This window comes from Bombus pyrosoma, linkage group LG16 (genome assembly GCF_014825855.1).
Source record: "Bombus pyrosoma isolate SC7728 linkage group LG16, ASM1482585v1, whole genome shotgun sequence".
In the NCBI taxonomy this organism is placed as follows: Eukaryota; Metazoa; Arthropoda; class Insecta; order Hymenoptera; family Apidae; genus Bombus; species Bombus pyrosoma.
This window is the reverse complement of record NC_057785.1, coordinates 7,605,018-7,623,833: the sequence shown is the minus strand read 5'-3', so window position 1 is coordinate 7,623,833 and position 18,816 is coordinate 7,605,018. Positions and strand designations below refer to the sequence as shown.

Genomic DNA, 18,816 nt, shown 5'->3' with positions numbered 1-18,816 from the left:
GGAAACTATCACCGAACAGTTCGGTATAACAATACTCAATTACGATGTTCCGCCACAATCGTCTGTAAAACAACGGGCAGACCAGGTAATCCCAATAAACCGCGAAACCGTTGAACCGGCCTGAATAGGAATCGTGAAACAATCGGCCTAGTCCTCGAAGAAAATATCACCGGACCGAATCGCGGTAACGATATTCAATCGCAGATCCGACGCTTGCTTCAGGGAACCTCAATAAACCACTCTTGGAACGTCGAAACCAAACCAGTCGGTTAAAAACCTGGAATTTTGCTCCACGTCCCACGAATTTTCGTTAATTAATTCGCTTAACGTTTAGACAGATAATTCCTTTAGGGGGGATGTTCTTTCATATTGTTTCGTTTTAAAGGGTTTGTGGATGTTTGAAGAGTAGAAGGATGATTTGGATGTTTGGAAATGTGATTTATTTTAGCATTGGAACGTGATTTGTCGGAAACCAACGAATTTGGATGTTTGGGGACCTGTTCTTTAGGACTCTCTTCTCTCAGCGATTTCTGGAAGGGTCCAAATTTTGTGTTTGAAACTTGTCGATGGATGTTCGAAGAGCCTTCGATATGAGAGTAAATTTGGATTCAATTCCACCCTTGGTCCATTATTTTGGTGCAATATCTCTGCATTAGTTGGAAAAATTTGTTGGTGAAATTTTGTTCGCTGGTAGCTGATCAGTTTTCGTTGAATTATAATGTCCAGTAGAAAGTCAGAGGTCAGTGATCATTCATAACTCAAACGTAACTAGAACAGTTTCAATCAAACCTGCAAGTTCTATAACTGGAACGTGAAACAAATTGCAAACGTGATACGACCTAGTTGGAACACAATTGATCTTTAAAAAATTGATTTCAAACTTAAATCATGATAAATATTATCGTAGGAAATTCCGCAAAAATTCTTCGATTACGTCCGATCAACTGCGTTCTCGAGGCGCGTGTATACCCGTCATCGTCGTTTCCAAGCAAACTGTTCGCGGTCTTGTCAGATTCGCGGCAGTCTAACAGCTATGGATTATAATTGCTTTACACCGTGTTACTACGTTTCCTCTATTCGAGTCTCTGTTAGAAACTTGCCGAAACGTCGACGCTGCTTTTCGTTTTCGTCAACATCCCTTGTGTGAATGCTTTCTCCAATGATTATGATATTAGACTGACGTCTCGCAGAATAATTAAGAAAATTTTATCCTCGTACGAGTGATCGTCAAATTCTTCGAAAATCATGGAGATAGTCAAAGAGAAGTTGGAAAATGTTTATATGTGAAGACGATCGAGATGATCGTAAGAAAATAAGAACGATCGTTATACGCTGTAACAGGAAGTAAAAATTGAAAACAAAAGTCCAACCGCCTAGTAAATCTCGGCCAATTTCATAATCCCAATTAAATGCCGTGTACGCAAAACAAACGAAACCACGGAAACACTGCCACTAAAATCGATAATCCAATAAAGAAATTACACCGAATGTTCTGCAACTAGTAATAGCCGTAAAAATAGCCGTCGCGGATTGCAAATGAAACAAAATCCAAATTTTCCGCTAACGAACACCCCCGCACGTACGTGGGCGAGCATTTCTGAGCAGTGTCCAGAGAATTCGTCGTTTTTCAGCGTCGTTAACTCGTCCCTTTGTTTCCCGCTCGCGTCACGCTGTATTAAAAAACAGAAAGGAACGATGCTCGCTTCATTTGCCCGGCGATCTGGCCGTGATTCAGTTTCAGCAACAAAGCTACCGGCGCTACAAAGTGAGTTTGCCGGCTTTTCCCTTCTTTCTCTTTCGACAAAAAACAAAAAAAGAAGAAGAAGAAAAGGAGAAAAGAGTAATAAAACACAGAGGGGGAGGAGCGAAGTAAAGTAGCGGGACTGAAAATGCGTGTCGAAAGGGCAAAAAAAAAAGAAAAAGAAAAAAAATGAAAGCGAAGAAGAGGAAAAAATAACACAACTGAAAGGAATTCTTCCTCCGGCACGTGTCGTTATGCGAGCGGAAACGCGCGTAAATCCATCTGTCCGAGGACATTTTTTAAAGCGCGATACTTTCGCGACCGAGCAACGAGAAAATGAGAAACGGCCTTCTAGAATTTTCGGATTTTTACGAATTTCTGTTACGACAAAGAACGGTTGTGTGCTATTTTAGTGTGTTATTCTAGTTCAAGGTCTTATTGTACGATTAAATTGACGTTATTACGGGACACACGCATAAAATTATTTTTAAGCTCGTAGGTTCGTAACGTTTGTATTTATGAAACAAATTGTGCACTTAAAATTCTATTTATTAAATGCCTTGATAATAAATATACGGTAATAAAAATGGAATTAAACCAACGTTATTGTAGAAAATCATACATTTTAGGTTCTGCGTCTGTAACTTTTGAATTTAACCTGTACTTACGTAATAGACTCGAGAAATGAGTAAAAAGTGAAGTCAATCAGTTTGTCTTGTAAGAAGCTCATATATAGAAAAATATTCAATCTTATGTACGAGTGTATTATTTTTAATCGCGTGTTAATGGCCATATCATCGGCTAGAATTTTAATTGGGATCAATGAAAGGTTTGATATTATAGTTTCGTAACGTTAAAAGGTAGCAATGTAGATTGAAATTTGCGAGAGGGAAATTATGTAGCAGAGAATGGAACTTTGATTTTGATTGTTTCAATTGAGGGCGCGTATAATGGGGGAAATTGAGCTTCGAGGTGGCGAACGTGATGTTGTAGTTCGCAATGATGGCATACAGAAACGTGAGGATGATTCCCTTTCTTTCTCTTTTTCTTTCCGTCTTTTTTTTTCGTTTTTTTCGTGACAATCTCTTTCTTCGTTCGTTGTTATTATATTGTGTTTTAATTGGTTTTTTTTTTTTTTTGAAATGTTCGATCGTGCTCGAAGTTCAGCAAAATTGAATGTGGAATATAAATGTGTTTAATTGGTCGATTGAAAATACGAAAGTGTAATTTGTGTCATTAAGCGTAGAGTTGTTGGGAAGTTAATGAACGAGGAATTGTTTTCCATGCAACATTTCCAGATTTACATTTCGAGTATTAATTATTTTTGTTTTAATGTTTCTCCACTTCAGGAATTTACTACGTTCCTGCACCTTCGTGGGTCTTTGCATTTATGTATTTCCACGTTATTTTACATTTCTCCAATCTCTACGCTTTACATATCTAAATTATGGATTTTCAATATTTTGCAATTCTTTAAGTTTATTATTTATTTTATAACTTTTATATTTCTCGTATATTTGCATCTTCGTATTTTTATACTTTTCCTGTTTTTTTGCATTATATTTCTATGTTCCGCGTTTCTACATTCTTACTATGTTTTAACCCCACAACTTCCATAATACGTTCATGGACGGTGGAATGTAGAAAATTAGAAAGGAAACCGCTAGTCTAGCTCGATGTACCAATTAAGATGGAACCTTCTAATCAACCTCATTAACCCATAAACACGAGTGTATCACGTGCAGAGCAAGATGCATATTTAATTATGAAATGATTACGAAAGTATGGCTACCAGTTGGTTCGATAGCGGACGTCGTTAACTGGAGTTTCTGTTTCGCGTTATTTGTACTTGGTACAACGAGATGAAAAATAGAAAAAAAAAGGGGGAGAAGAATTGTTGAATAAAAATCGAGAACGAAATTTCCCTACTCGATCGGTTTTGCAATTCAATGTTTCCCCTCAATTTTGTGTTTATCTGGCATCGATTGTTGATAATGTCCGCGTATGCGAGGGTAGAAGAGGGTGTTCCATCGTAGAAATTTTCATTCGTGATGAATGTTAACGAGAATTTAAACTGCGACAACGGATAAATAATTTTTACGGCAGTCTGTGTGATAAAAGTTTGATTTTCTCACGAAAGAGATTTTTCGATATGGAACAACGCTAAGGTCCACCATTGTTTGAATTGAAGAATTCTTTGAATATATTTTTGAATGAACTATAAAGAAACTAATTTTACAAGTTGCAAGTAATTTTTCAAATCGCTAAAGAATTATTTAACGATCATGGTGTCACGAAGGGTGTCTGCTTCTCTACGAAGATTACTTAATAAATCAGTTACTAAATATATCAATAATAATGCCCATAAATAGAATAGAATAATAAAAAATTCGAAGATTAATTGAAAGGGCAAATCAATAATCTACAATTCACAATCATCGTCAAATCGTCGCTGAAACTTGCAAGAACTCGACGAAAACATCCTGTAACTCGCAGAAACGGTGAATTTCCCAGGATTGTCTGAAACTTCCTCTATACTATTAAATATAATAAAAAGACGAGAGAAACTACCAGCGTCGTAAGAAGAGACGACGAAATAAATTCCACGAGACATATTCTCTGATCGCAAGTTGATCCAATTTAATATGGCAAGCAGGAATCACCAGGCACGATCCACTTTCTTCTCTTTCTTTCTCGGTTCTCTTTGTATCTCGAATATCGAATCGGTGTTCGCGGGTGAATGGCGCTCCCCCCATTGCATCGGCTCGAAGCGTTTTCACCCTAACGAGCGGCTTTAATTTCTGCCCTGTTTCCGCGTCATTTGCTCCAGAGAAGGGGCTCGATGAAAATCACGACAGGCTGACACAAATCTTCCGGCTCATACAAATCTTCATTCGGTTATCTGGCTCGCTGACTCGAATTCTCGTCGTTTTCCAATTTTTTTTCTTGTTCTTTCCCCTTTTCTTCTTTACTTCTGCATCTTCCCTTTTGCCTCCTTTCCTTCTTCAGTTCTAGGCTTTGAGAAAGGGTTGATTTGAGCAACTTTGTTATTTGACGTTCTTGGATTTTTGGTCTCGGACTTGATCTCGACGATCGGTCGGAAATTTTGTTACCGATAGTGAATTTTACGTTCTTAATCCTGAATTTTTTAATTCAATAACATAATGTAATGTAATGATCTAATAATAATGGATTTCTTAATTTTTGGTTTTATCATTACGGTTTACGGTCTATTATTATGGCTTGGTTTCTTAATCTGTCGGTTTACTATTAGGTTTTATTTATTTAAAAGTAGTTTCTGTTTTAAGCTTCTCAACTTGACGATCCCCGGTCATCAAACACGAAGCGACGACTATGCCAACGAGTATCGTTATATTTCTAATGTTTTGTGTTACATCGTTCGCTATATCACCGCCTCCATAAGAAATCGATGACTAAATAAAGAGAAAAATAGGCGTTGAATCTTGGACACAATGTTGTAGTAACACGAAATGATCTACTCTTGATTCCGGCAACCTGCTGGTCAAGCTAGACTTGGATCACGATCCATTTGTGCCGGATGGTAGGAACAACCCTTCCTGTCCGTTTCTTCGATAGCTTGATTGTTGACCTTTCGACCATAACTGTATTTTCACATAGCGTGTCGTGAACCATATGCTTGATATGCTTCAACATGATTTATGTATTGTAGTTGATGGTCCTGATGTATCAAATAGGTCAGAAAATTGGAAGATTTGCTCCAAGTCTTTTCCTATTCTGAGAAGGGTATTTTTTTTTTATTCTGAATGTTCGCAGTGATTGTATCAAATTTGTTAATTAATTAGAAGCTAATATAGCATCGTAGAAATCGTTATTAATTATTGTATAATATTGCAGATCTCTGTCTTTTTTGTTTTTATTATTTCAAAAAAGAATTTGTGTCTTCTTTCACTATCGCCACGACGAAATCCCGAAACCCCAAAAAAGAAAAGAAGGGCGATATTCCAAGTACAACTAGCTTATCCCTGCGCAATTTTCCAAAGAATTCCAGACACGAAAGATCCTTTCAGGTACCTATACGTGTCTGCCGGAACGATACACGAATCCCGGTGACGCGGTACCAGAGCCATCCATCTTGAAAAACGATAACCGGCTCTGTGTTGCAGCGTCTTATCGCGAGGACTATCTCGAGCTAATATTATTTCACCGGCTCAAAGTGTAGCCACGCTCATCCCCGACAGCCTCTTCGAAAGATTTCGCGTGAAAACTCACTTTCACGAGGGTAGTTCGATCGTCTGGCACGATCCATCATCTTGTCGCGATTTTAGGGGCAAGTTTTACGGGATTTTCATCGAATTCGATGGATGTTTCTTTGTTAATTCCATAAAAAGTTCTATTTTTAGTGGACTTTGCGAAATTGTTACGGAATTGCTTATATTAGGAGATGTTTGACGTAATTTGGAAAGATTTGGCGAAGTCTGTAGTTAGTTGAAAGAGATTTCCCGTTGATCGAAGGATATTTCGGTTTTGATTTTGTAATTCCGGACTTCGGTTTTGAATCTTGCGGAACGTGGGAGGATCGATTTTGGTTCTGCGGTTTGAAGTTTCGGGTTTGAGATTGATGTCGGAAATTAAGCTTCTTTGTTTCTGATAATGATTAAATCGTGGAAGCTTAAAAGCGTATATCGAATTTTGCTAGCGCGTATTCTGAACTCTGAATTTTCATTATGTTTGCATTAGCCAACAGCTTCTTTCTTCTATGTTCATAGTTGAACAAAATAATTGAACGCAACCATATCTCTTTATCGTTAATATCCACGCTTGATAAATTTTATTTATATGGGAAACATCACGCAATAAATACATTCCTGAAATAAATTCCTTAAATGACACAAGCGAAATAATAACCCTGAAATGTCACAAATAAAATAAATAAAAGAGGCTTCCAAAATTTCAACGACTTTGCACGGATCGAAAACATCTCCTTTTACATCCTGGCTCTCTTCCTCGCCAAAAGCACAAAAACATTCTTATTATCCCAAAGCGAGCTAGTCAAACAAATCTCCTGGAAGTACCGAAAAGACCAATTAACCCCCAACGACCAACATGGCTGTCAGAGAGAGGATCCATTGTCCACCCTAACTTAACTCGTAACGGGCCGGAAACGTGGCCCAGTTAGCTATGTCGTCGAGCAAATTGTCAAGCAAGCGGAGCGCACCGCGTGTTTGCCCTGCAATTAATGCGAGTCGCGCGAATCCTCCAGCAAATAACCGCAGGGGTGAGAAAGAGCAAGAGAGAGAGAGAGAGAGAAAGAGAGGGAGAGAGAGAGAGGTGGGTTGTGAGGAAACTCATCGGATCGCGTTGCAGCTCGGTCGTGAAATTGCTTTGTCAACCGGCGAAGACCCTCCGAAGGGACTGCAGACAGCTGGCCAGACGATCGTGAGACGATTTTATGCGCCTCGTCGGACACGTGAGATCCAGACGTTAAGCGTCCGAGGAATTGCGAGCAAATTCTTCGTATTTCAGTACGCGTGTGCCTTGTTTCATCGAGGATAGTGACGTTTGAATTTGGTTTCTTGAGATTTTCGACTTGTTTGAAGTGGTTCGACGAACGGAGGCCTTACACGATCATTGATTTTCGGTTTTTGTCTGCACGTGTACGTTATGTAACCAAGAATAGAGGCGTTCAAGCCTGTATTTTCTGAAGGTTTGTGGTCATTTGCGAGGGTTTCGAGTGGTTTGAATAGACTTCTTATTATAATTATGGAGAAGAAATGATTTATCGTTTTGCCTACTAACTTGTAATAATTTTACTGGAATAAAATGTCTGACAAATGGACTATTTGGAGGGATTTTCTCCCCTATGGTCGAGGGGTTTGTGAGGAAGTTGACAACATCAATTGTAGTAGAAACAAAATGCAATTATACAACAACATAGTCGACTCTGTGGAAGAAGGAAAACTCTTTAAGAGTCTCTTACGACGCGGAGAAACGAAGGAGGGAGAGTTTCATATATTCGCCGGATATACGGCGGTAGCTTCATCCTTTGGCTGATATCCGGCGCAGCCAAACCACCACCGGACCTACTCTATTATTTACTTCCCGCGAATCTACGGATTATGGAATCTTCGGAAGAGAGGTTTCCCGATTCCCGTCTTTCGATTCTCTCCACTCATCCGCGAACCGGATCGAGATCTTTGATGGGCTTCGTGGTCCAGCGAATGTCGATCGGATTGCATGAACTTTTAGGAAATTACAAGACAGAAGCGAAATTACTAAAATTGAAAAAATTGCTCCCTTGCGTTTACCGAAGGAGGATCGTTTCTAGAGTGATTTACATTTTGCTAAATCAAACTTTAGCGGTGTTGCAAGAATCAATTTTCATGTGTACGAGAAATACGTAAGAATACATCAGATCAACGTTAGAACTAGCGACGACTAAAATTAAACGTAAAAATTGTATCAAAGAAACTGAAATGAAAGGTATATGGATTTATTTATTTCGTCCTGATGGCCTAGAAATTGGACCTGGTGTTACATTGTTCACGAACATAAGATAAAACTAAAATTAAACTTGCAGATAACCACAAAAGCATACAAATAAAATTTAAATATCTCCAAACACTTTATCGTTGTATAAACATTTTGCCCATTACACTTCATTCAGCGAAAATGGAAATTATATGAAAAAGTATATAAAGCTTTTCATACGTTTTATAAAAGATCATTCAATGCATCGCTATAAATCTATAGAATATCCGTACAAAGTTACAAATTGATCATCTTGACGCCTTTAAGTTCTAACGTAACTCTAGTATATATCAATTCTCTACTGTTCTGAAAGAAGTTCACTATGACAAGACAAGAGCCGAGAGATCTCCATCTATGCAACCACCAGCGCATCTTATCGACTAAAGACCAGAAGAAGGATTTCCATAAATATTCGTCAAAGGGTTTTCAACTCTCAGATCCATGGAGTCGCGTCTTTTCTTACCCGCTCGCAAGCGTGATCCTGCGGGACTCTTTGATCTGGCATTCTGTCTCTCCAGAGCTGGTGACTGGCAGACCTGCTCTCTCTCTCTCTCTCTCTCTCTTTCTCGAGCTTATGAATTATCTCAAAGCTGGAGCTGCGTATTTTCCTCGTTGAAAGGTTGCCATACTTCCATCCAGTGCATCCACCATGAGGTTTCCCTGGTTTGTGAGCCTCCAGCGATCGGATCGTAGGTCTCGCGATCGAGCACACGCGAGTATCCCGTTTATCGTCGCGCTTCCTTTGAGGGATCAGCTCGAGGAATTAGACTCAGGGACTGAGACTCTTGATCCTGTTACCGCGGAGAATCGCCGGTTAAACGTGTTTACGGAGTTGGAAGGATTTTAATAATACACCTGGGGACTAGTATAACCGGCAAGCTGGCTGGTTTCTTGCGAGAGAGGTTTAAGGTTAGGTTGGCAATAGAGAAGGGGATTGAAGTGGTTCGGATTTGAAGAGAGAGGGCTTTGCTGGGGTCTTGGTTCTCGGTGTTTACGCGATTGGCAAGCGAATTTTTTGCCGATTTCGGAACGAGAAGTGCACCGAGTTGGACTTAACGCGTTATCTGTCGCGGTGGACACCAAAATTTTTAGTTCGACCGTGTCGTTAAAGCGATCTGAATTGGGATTAAACATGATTAAAGGTTTTCCGTCGTGGATTATTCAGAGAGTTTTATTCGGACGTAGATGATCATTTAGGAGAAAATCCTGTTTGACTGTATTTGAAAGTGGTTTGAATTTGAATTTAGGATGGAAAGGTTCATTTTTTAAAAGCGAAAGAATTTTGGAGTTCGGTCGAGTTAGGAAACGAATATTTATTCAACTATGTCGTGAAAATAGTTTGAATTTACATTAAAACGACCTTCGTTCGCGTATTGACGTTTGTTGGTCTCTCTTATTGTTGCAGAGGGGTAGCGACGAGCTTCTGTCGCAAAGCGGAGCAGTTAGCAATGGTGCTGCAATGAGTCCACAACCACATCACGCGGCCGACAACAACAATGACGCCAAGAAGGTAAGTGGCGACAGAAATTAATTATTAAACTTAAATGTTTAAAGCGAAATATCTGAAACATCTCGAATTCGTCCAACGATTTAATTATTCTTATTCTTTTGGGTTTAAATTTGTTTTTTTTAATCGTTAAAGAAATACATGGATATTTTTAAAATCTCAAGAAATTGTGTTCGTAGATGAAAGTAACTTGAACAGAGAAAACAATTAGGGAATACGATGTAGCAATGCTAAATCTCGTTTGTACAGAGATATCTCTTCTTTATTCGATAAATCGCAAGGTCTCTTTCCAAAAGCGTAAAAAGTATAGATATATCCACAAGATGGAGCACAGGAGAGATACGATCTCTATTCAGAAATCGCTTGTTCCGCCTTCAAACATTACAAATCGCGGATGGATGTTGGACAAGGACAAAGGCATACCATGTTGTTGGAATAATTGAGCCAGGTCAGGATAAAAACAAGTTGAAAAATAACGTATTTCGAGGGAAAAGCGATCCTATAGTAGCTTTGATGAATTTTTCGTCCTTTCGGCGAAAAATTTCTGTTGGGAAGCGAAAGATCGAGTAGGTCAGAGGACCTGGCATCTCTCTGCTCCGGTTTCAAATTCACCTGTGCGTCCGAATTTCCGTTAGATGTAGGCTGGTTTTCTGTTCTCCGAATGGGAGGAAGAGGGGAACGTGTAGCTTCGCGGAAAAGTAATATTGTCGAAGTTGGGGAACAAAAAATTCTTTCGGAGACAGATAAATCGATTAAAAAATAAAACTGAAACGTGCCAACAACTATGAAAGTGACTTAAGTCAAATATTTTTCATGCAAAAGTTTTTGTATATTATCTTCGCTGCAATGTAGATCGGTGGAACATAAAATAAATGAAAAATCCAACTTTCAGACAAGTTTTGGACTTGCACCGTCTTCGTAATCGTCAGCACGAATGACCTAGTTCGTCTGAAATGAAAATAATCTCACGATACTGTTACGAAAAAATAAAATAATTTAATTAGAAGGTAAGGGTGGAGTAGAATAAAGAATTTGAATAAAAATTTTATTTTTAACTCCGAATGGAAAAATTTGTTCTCGAAGAGGATAGTTAAGCTTCGATCATTAAACGAGGTTCATTCGTTCAAACGAAAACACGTTCAAAAATTGTACCCTTCTGCGCTGAAAATACACCTGACAGGATTAACCAATCGTTCCATGTCTCTGTCAAAAAATCGTATCTATTTTTCACTGTCCTGCTGTGGAAATTTCGAACTATGACAGCTTTGCAAAAATATCACTCCGTCAGTCATATTCCAGCTTCGACGATAACCAATTTCCACTTTTACACTTTCAGAATCGTAGCTGGAAAAAATTATCAGAAATTGAAATGAAATACTTAACGGGGTATGGGAATGCACGGTGAAATATTCATCCTGTGTCACGTTAACCGCAAAAAGGTGATAATAAATTGTGCCTCGGGTCGAGGGAAATTAATCGAACACACCTGTTGGTCGCAAAGCAACATTAATTATGCGGCCATCTTTGACGAAGTTAAGGAAAAGTAAAATAAAATTGGAAATGTGACGATAATGGAATAATAAAGTGTTCTGTTAATAGAAGTATAAAATGTTATATGTAAAGATTATACGATGCGTCGAAGATTACAATAATTGGAATTAATCCGCAAACTAAAGATCACAGTTTTCCTACGAATTCGAAATTCTGATAAGAAAAATTACTCGGGAAATTCACAGATCACAGCTATTTTATGGGTTCCATTATTTTAGAAATTTTATCCTGTTTTCGGATCCTGAAAATAGGTGTATGTAGTTTGAGAATTTCTTTCCTAAACAATTATAAGATAAAATGTCCAGATTTTTTCGATCTAGTATCAAATCAGTTTCCAGCTTTACCTCCAATGTTTCTAGAAAAAAATATTCCAAAATGACGATATTATGTTTCCTCTGGTAGAACACATTCTCCTGCGAAAATGGAAAAGTTTAAAGTAGGAAATTCTTTTCGGTTCATAAACTGAAATCTACGAGGTAAAGTATAGTATAGGATTTTGTAAAAATTTGAACGATCGTAGAAATGGCAACGAGTCGAAAAGAACACAGTTTTTCTTTTTTTTTTTTTTTTATCAAATCATACAATTTCTTAAACAAACTGCGTAAATATAATAAAAATCGGTGTTCTTCGCATGACGATTCGGTTAAATATTGTAAAATCCCTGTAAAATATCGCTGTTTTGCCTGATTTAGTGTATCGTTCGTATCAACCTTGTTGAAAAAAAAAAAAAAACGTTTTCCCTGGTGACCGAGAGTGAAAAAAGGAAAACTTGGCGATGTCGACGAGGGTAAAGGGTGGCAGAGGGAAATATTTATTATTGTCAGTCAGGCGTGACGTGAGAGGAGCGAAAAAATGTCGGAAGTTTAGGCGAATAGAGGCAGCTGTGTGTGCCGCTCGTAAGCTCTGTGGATGATGCACGTGCACCGGGTGCATCAAAACTTGCAACCCTCGTTAATCATTCGGCTGCATGACTGGAAAAAGTGGAGGGAAAAAAGGGGCAAGGGTTTGTCAGCCACGGGATGGTTCAAAGATTTCGATTCTTGTCTTTTGTTACTGATTTTTGCTACGTTAAATTGAAATGGTTTGCACAGGTCATACCTAGGTATGACGACAATTAGGTGTTACGACAATTAGCAATATTTTACTTCGTCGCGGTTAGTCGATGTTCATTTTTATACCTATTGTTTATAATAATGTCAGAAATCGAAGTTTGATTCTATGACTTGATTTATTTCCCAAGAATAAATTAATTTATTATAAATCTTTTTATAATAGTACTTTTATAATAGTATCTTCTACAAATTTTTAGAGACTGTAGCGTTAATTTGTATCACATTTTTAATGATAATTTTAACTTACACATTGTGAAAATTATGATGTAACGGCATTCTATATATAGGAAGAATATTTGATTAGAATTGCAGCTTCGTCAGAAGACCTAAAAGTGTTAATAACTATTTATGACCCTAAAGCGTTAATTAATTAGTTGCCGTTGGCAATTTTGTGAATATTCGTTGGCCGCTAACAATTTCGCGCTCTTTTTCGGCGATGCTATGAAACGGCGGCGAACGTATAGAGCGTCGGAAAAGTAGAACGTGTATGTTTTCAAAGTAAAAGCGGAGAACGCGGCCGGCTTTGTCACCGAATCCCCCGTTGTTCGCGTCTGTCTCTCCTTTGCAGTTAACGATCCGCTTCGTCATCATTCTCGCGAAAATCATCCACATACATGTCAACTATATACGAACTTCTTTCCTACGTGGCACGTAGTTGGACTGAATTCTTTTTCTATCTAACCTTTCATTGTTATCTAAGGATTCGTTTCATCCAAAAAAAAAGAAAAAAGATGTAAATTTTACACGAGAGATTTTTTTAAATTTACAAAGAAACCTTCGCGAATCGTTTCAACGACATTGTAAGGTTGACTTAATGCAAGATACGCCGATATTCGCCAGAACCTTTCACTTGTAGCGTCACGAAACAAAGGAAGTCAGTGTCGTAAAACTAAGACCGGGTTGATAGCGGTCTAAATAATAATTTTGCGACGCGAAACCGATCGTATTACAAGTATACTGTTTTACTTGTACTGTTTTACTAATAAAAACAGCGCGATAATGTTCCATTCGATAAAAGCAGGAACTTTTTGGATTTGTGCCACTATCGATGCCAAACACCGATATCATATCACTCTACGATATACTTGCCAGAATATTACCGTGTGTTATTTGCTACGATACGAATGTTACCTTGCAAAAATCTGAAATATTCGGTGAAAGGATTAATTTAGCTAAAAATAGCAGAGTTCTGAGAAAGCAGCTTCTTCACAAAAATCTCCGATAATGAAAGATAAATGGCGTCTGAAGGGACACCTGATGAAAATCAGCCCTAACATCTTGGGTATCGTTAGCCACTTTGCTTTATTAGGTGGACAGCCGGCTGGTCTCCTTTGTCCCAGTTTCTTTTTGATGTGCCATTTTCCGCCTCGTTCCGTCCCATTATCCACAAATGGTCACTATGCTGCGTCACTCATTCGCGTGGATTTCACCCCATCGAATGAAAGGGTTCACGCGTAAGTCTCGTTAAAGGTGTTAGACCGGAGTCAATTACCGTACATTATTTTTTTGTCTAGTAGTCCCTCAGGCTTGCTTCTTCTTCTGCTTCTCCGCCTTCGTCATTTTCTTCTCTCTTTTGTCATGGCCTTTCTTCTTTTGATGAAAAACTCGGCTGACGACCTCTGAGACGGTGCTCGCTCGAGGGCGTTGAAGTTTTTTTTCTCCAAGTTTTTGATGTTTCGTTAGTCTAAGGGCGTGAAGGCTGTTAACAGGCGAATGACTGTGAAATTGGCTTCCTTTGTGATACGGTTTCGCATTAAGTATCGGTGATTGGGGATATTTGGGGAGTTTTATTTAGATTTCTATTATGCCATATTTAGGTTAAGTCGTTAATACGCTCGCTATATTTGCACACTTTTTCCTCGTTTTGACAAGTAAATAGAATTTTAATATTAGAAAGGTGTAATTTGTTGGAGAATGAGCGAGTTGGACCGTTAAGAGGTAAAAAAGATCTTGGAATATGTAGAACGAAGGAGCTCCGTGAAAATCGCAATTTCCTCAACGGGTAAGGGATGAAGAAGGCGATCTATCGGTAATTACGTCGGAGAATAGCATCGTCTAAGCAGATTACACGCAGTCGACGATTCTAAGTCGATCAGGGACCATAAATGGCTTCCGATCTCGCGAGATCACGCGCCTATCCCTCTTTTCACTGCGCCACGGTTCAGCCATTTTCTCGATTAAGCTCGACGGAAGCCCCGGCAACGACGGCCAGAGACCCTGTTTCTTTCTTGCCTCGTCGAAGAAAAGTCGTTTCCGGCCTGGCGAGCTAATTTCAAAAGTGCAACCTTATCTTCCGCCGTGTTGTTATCCCCGTGCTTCGATCACCTTTGCCTCCTCGACAGTCGATTGTTCGTGGCTTTTCTTCTCGATCGAATCTCGGAAAGATGACGCGAACCTTTCGAAAGAGAAGTTTCCTCGTTCTCCGTTCTCGAGGAGTCTCGACAGTTTCTTATTTACTTGATGAATCGAGGGATGTTCGTAGATATTCTCGTGAACTCGTGAACGAGGCTTCTGACGCGTGTTCGTGCAAAATTGGTCGGCGTCGATTCTTTTCTCATTCTTTTAATTTCACTGGATCTTTCCAGCGAAATGTCGCTTGGTATTCGAAAATTGGCTTTGCTTATACTAAAGAGAATTTTTTTAAATTAAAAAAAGTTGGTATTCGAAGACCGGTGCCTGCGTTATACCGAAGTAGATTTCGTACGTAGAAAGCTGATCTGTACTTGAATATCGATGTTAGTTTACACTAAAGAGAATATTTTATACGAATATTAGGTTATATCTACTAAAAACATGTATTTTGTGTATAAAATATCCTATTTTCGCTATTGCCATACCACGAATTTTATCGTAGTATTAATTTAAGCAGTATCTCGACTCTCTAAATTTATTTATAATTTGCTTGCACAAAATTCTTGCAATTTTTTATTCGTTCCTACCGCAATAATTCAAGAGAATTCAATACAATCTGCTTACACCGATAAACCAACATCTCCACGATTCTACAGAAGCATCCGCTTTTCACGTTTCATCCGCGATCTAGTGCCATTGAAAAATCTATCGTTCCGACCAACCTCGATAGTTAATTAACAGTGTTTTCCATGCACGACGAGGGCAAAGCGAATGGAAAAGTGGTTGGAACCGTAAAATCGAGAGATGGTGATTATTCGCACGAGAATAGCGGTCGGGGGTTGATGATGGCATCCCGGAAATCGCGGTGTGCGTTCCGGTGCATTCGCAGAGAAACATTCCAGCATGAAATATGTCAGACATGCCAAGCAGAAGTTTCGGCCAGGTTTCAGAAGTCCCCATGGTCGATTGGTCCGTCCCTTTCCCATTTTCATTCCGGATTTTCTGATATGACATTCCGCTGCTGGATGGCGAAAATCCGAAAACAATTGTACCGTCGGAGAGGAGATTGCGAATCGCGGCTAACGATTCATCCATGAAATCTGGCTTTTATTATTCTGGTTTTCGGTATATTCTGAAATTTGACGGCGCGCTGAATCGTTTAATTGTGCGATCAAAATTTCATGGTCGTTCGTGTAAGAAGATATTTGAGAATCAATAAATATGAACTTAATGTAGAGATACAGGTAAATATAGATAGATACAAGTATAAATGTAAAGGATATAGGAAGGTTGCTTGGTCTTTTGATATAATTACGTATTGATGAAATAATATATCGCGTATATAGCGTAAATTAGTGTAGAAATAATTATAAGTTACTGATTAATGTTTGTTGAGAAAGATATGGAGGGAGAAGAGTGGAAAAGCGAGACCCATGAAAAATCCAAGGAAAGTGCTAGTTAAAGCCGCAAACGTATCTAACCGGTGCTTTCGAACGATGATAAATCGATCTCTGATAAGTTTTATTAAAGGAACACGTATCGGGTCGTCTATTTTCCGAACCCCGGGACGTCGCTTAATTCGGTGGCAACCTGATTTCACTGGCCTTTCCGCCGCTTCTATTTCGACCTGCTTTTCTTTCTTCGTTCACCAATAATCTCGTGACACCTGGTATTTTCACCAGTGGCCACCGCAATCGGATCAGAATGTCAGGTTATCAACATTTTCGAGGAAGATAAATGCAGAGTATTACATTTCTTCTTTCGGTCGTCAAATATTAATTCAAGTCTTTTTGTAATTTGTTAAAATATTCTTAAAAATAGAAGTCTCCTTTCGATGCTGGGTTAGATGTTGTAATAAATAATTTCGAAGGATCGAGAAGACGTAGAAAATGAGGAAAATTCGAACGTAGGCAGAACTTTACCTTTTAGTAAGAGGTTCAGCGAAGACAAAAAGATAGTTACGGATTCTGAATACAGATCCGGATAGGAAATTTTATTTGAATAAATTTATTACCTGCCATCGTTATTTTCACTGATAATAAGCTTGTTTGTTATTTAAATTATTCAAATTACGACACTGATGAAAGTAGATCTTACGTTTAGCTTTCACGTATTTTTAACTATCCTAGATTCTACACTTTATCATTTCAATTATTTGTTCTGAGATACGCTTAGAATACGCTTTACGTTTAATTATTCTCTGCGTTCTTCTAATATATTATCTCGTATAATTTGCCATCCAGGTTAATTACTATCGAAATTAACGATGTTTTGTACTTTTGCGTACGAAATTATTTATCGTCGTCGTTACTGATAAAACTGCAATTTGGAGTCTATTTTCCTGTATTATGCACATTTTACCTTTGAAAATTGATAATTATCGATACTTATCTTAATTCGATTGTCGATACAATCCATAATTATCTATTTATACTTTCTAATTGCTTATTATAATAATTGACGCGTTGACAAATAAACGATACTTATTAATTCCAATATATCCGCGTCAAGATTAATCGTTATTAAGATTATTAAGGATACATACTTTACAAAATTTCACAAAGTTTTCATCGAAATTGATTGCCGTACGAATATTCCTCAAAGTATAATTCTCAAAGTGTGATTCAAACGATCGCATCCAGTAGACTGAATTTAAGAATCTCGAGCAAGCTTTTATTAATTAACATTTTTCACGTCGTGCGGACTCCATTCTCATCGATTGGAAATTTCCCGTGCAGAAAATGGCGGCTCTCGAAAAGAGAAAAAAAGACTAGAACTCATCCTCCCTTTCCTCTTGGCCTCTGTGTATTCCGTAGATCGCCTAGTACGTCCATTCTTCCAGCGTTCTTCTTTTTTCTTCGCTTCGTTTTGCCCTCAGTGGCCTCGATAACTCAAGGCGGAGGTCCCACGAGCCACGCACAAAAGAATCAAAGCGCAATGGCGCCCGATGCCCAGTAATATTCCGGATGGACTCTTTGCCTTTCGTTTCGAGTGACCTCGCGACCGTTTAGATAAATTGCTTGCAGCATCAGGCGGTGCCTTTCGTTAGTCCTTGTTCCTTTTACCAACTATCAGCCTGTAGTATATTTTTCTCCTTCTCCTTTTCTCTTTCCGAGGCTCATTTTGCTGTTCGTCTCTTTATTTTTCCTTTTTTCTTTTTCCTCTTTATAGCATAAAACAGACGATGTAATATCGATATAACGATCAGATAATATCCATAGGTGAAATAACTAGGAACAATAAACGAACGAGCAAGCATACACTCGTTTCTTATTCTATTTTAGTTTGTATTATTTTATTACAGCAAAGTGTGATATTTGTAATTTATGTGAAAAATGTACATATGTATATGGTAATGTTTGGAATTGGAAATTTTGAGAAATAACATTTCATTTCCCTGGAGGAAAAGATTATTAATCTTTCATATTTTTAAATTTTCAATTTTCCAGAACTACGAAATATTTTCGCGAAAATTCTTTTATTAGAAATATCGTATTTTCGTCTTCTTCGATTTTCATTTACCTTATACGCACAGAACGTAAAACGTAACATAATATTCCATTACGAATTTTCTTTTACTAAAAATTTTCGATTTTCATCTCGTTTGCCACTTTATCGCAAAGGATATTAAAAATTCTCATTTTACGTCGAAAATAATTTCCAACCGTTCTAAAAATATACAATATTCTACTAAAAGCTCATCCAGCAGAAATTTGCAATTTTTTGTCATAATTCCGTTTGCTCGTTTTAGTTAAAAAAATATTTAAAAAATCTCATTTCAAAACTTGGCTATCCCGCTAAAAGTCTCTTTTGTTCAAATTTCCAATCTTTCCCCCTTCCTTTATCTTCGTTCGCTGTTTACCCGTGAAATACTTATTAAGTTTATGCATACGGAATGTCGTTTATTCAAATAAAACAGCACCGAGATTGCTGAAATGTACATTTCAACGTACTTTTCTCTATTATTTTAGTCTATTAGTCTATAAGAATTATTAGTGCCGGAATTGAAAAATTCTCACAGCCAAGCTTTCGCAATATCTTCT

At 38.1% G+C, this 18,816-nt stretch overlaps 1 protein-coding gene across 11 annotated transcripts in view; it reads left to right on the top strand.

The window, feature by feature from the left end:
• LOC122576604 (polypyrimidine tract-binding protein 2) overlaps window positions 1-18,816 on the top strand; it is a 417,022-nt gene that overhangs the window by 282,454 nt on the left and 115,752 nt on the right. For all 11 annotated transcript variants that reach the window (XM_043747173.1, XM_043747179.1, XM_043747168.1 and 8 more), the window contains one exon: window positions 9,657-9,761. In XM_043747173.1, the coding sequence (XP_043603108.1) occupies window positions 9,657-9,761 (105 nt within the window). The remainder of the gene's footprint in view (window positions 1-9,656; window positions 9,762-18,816) is intronic.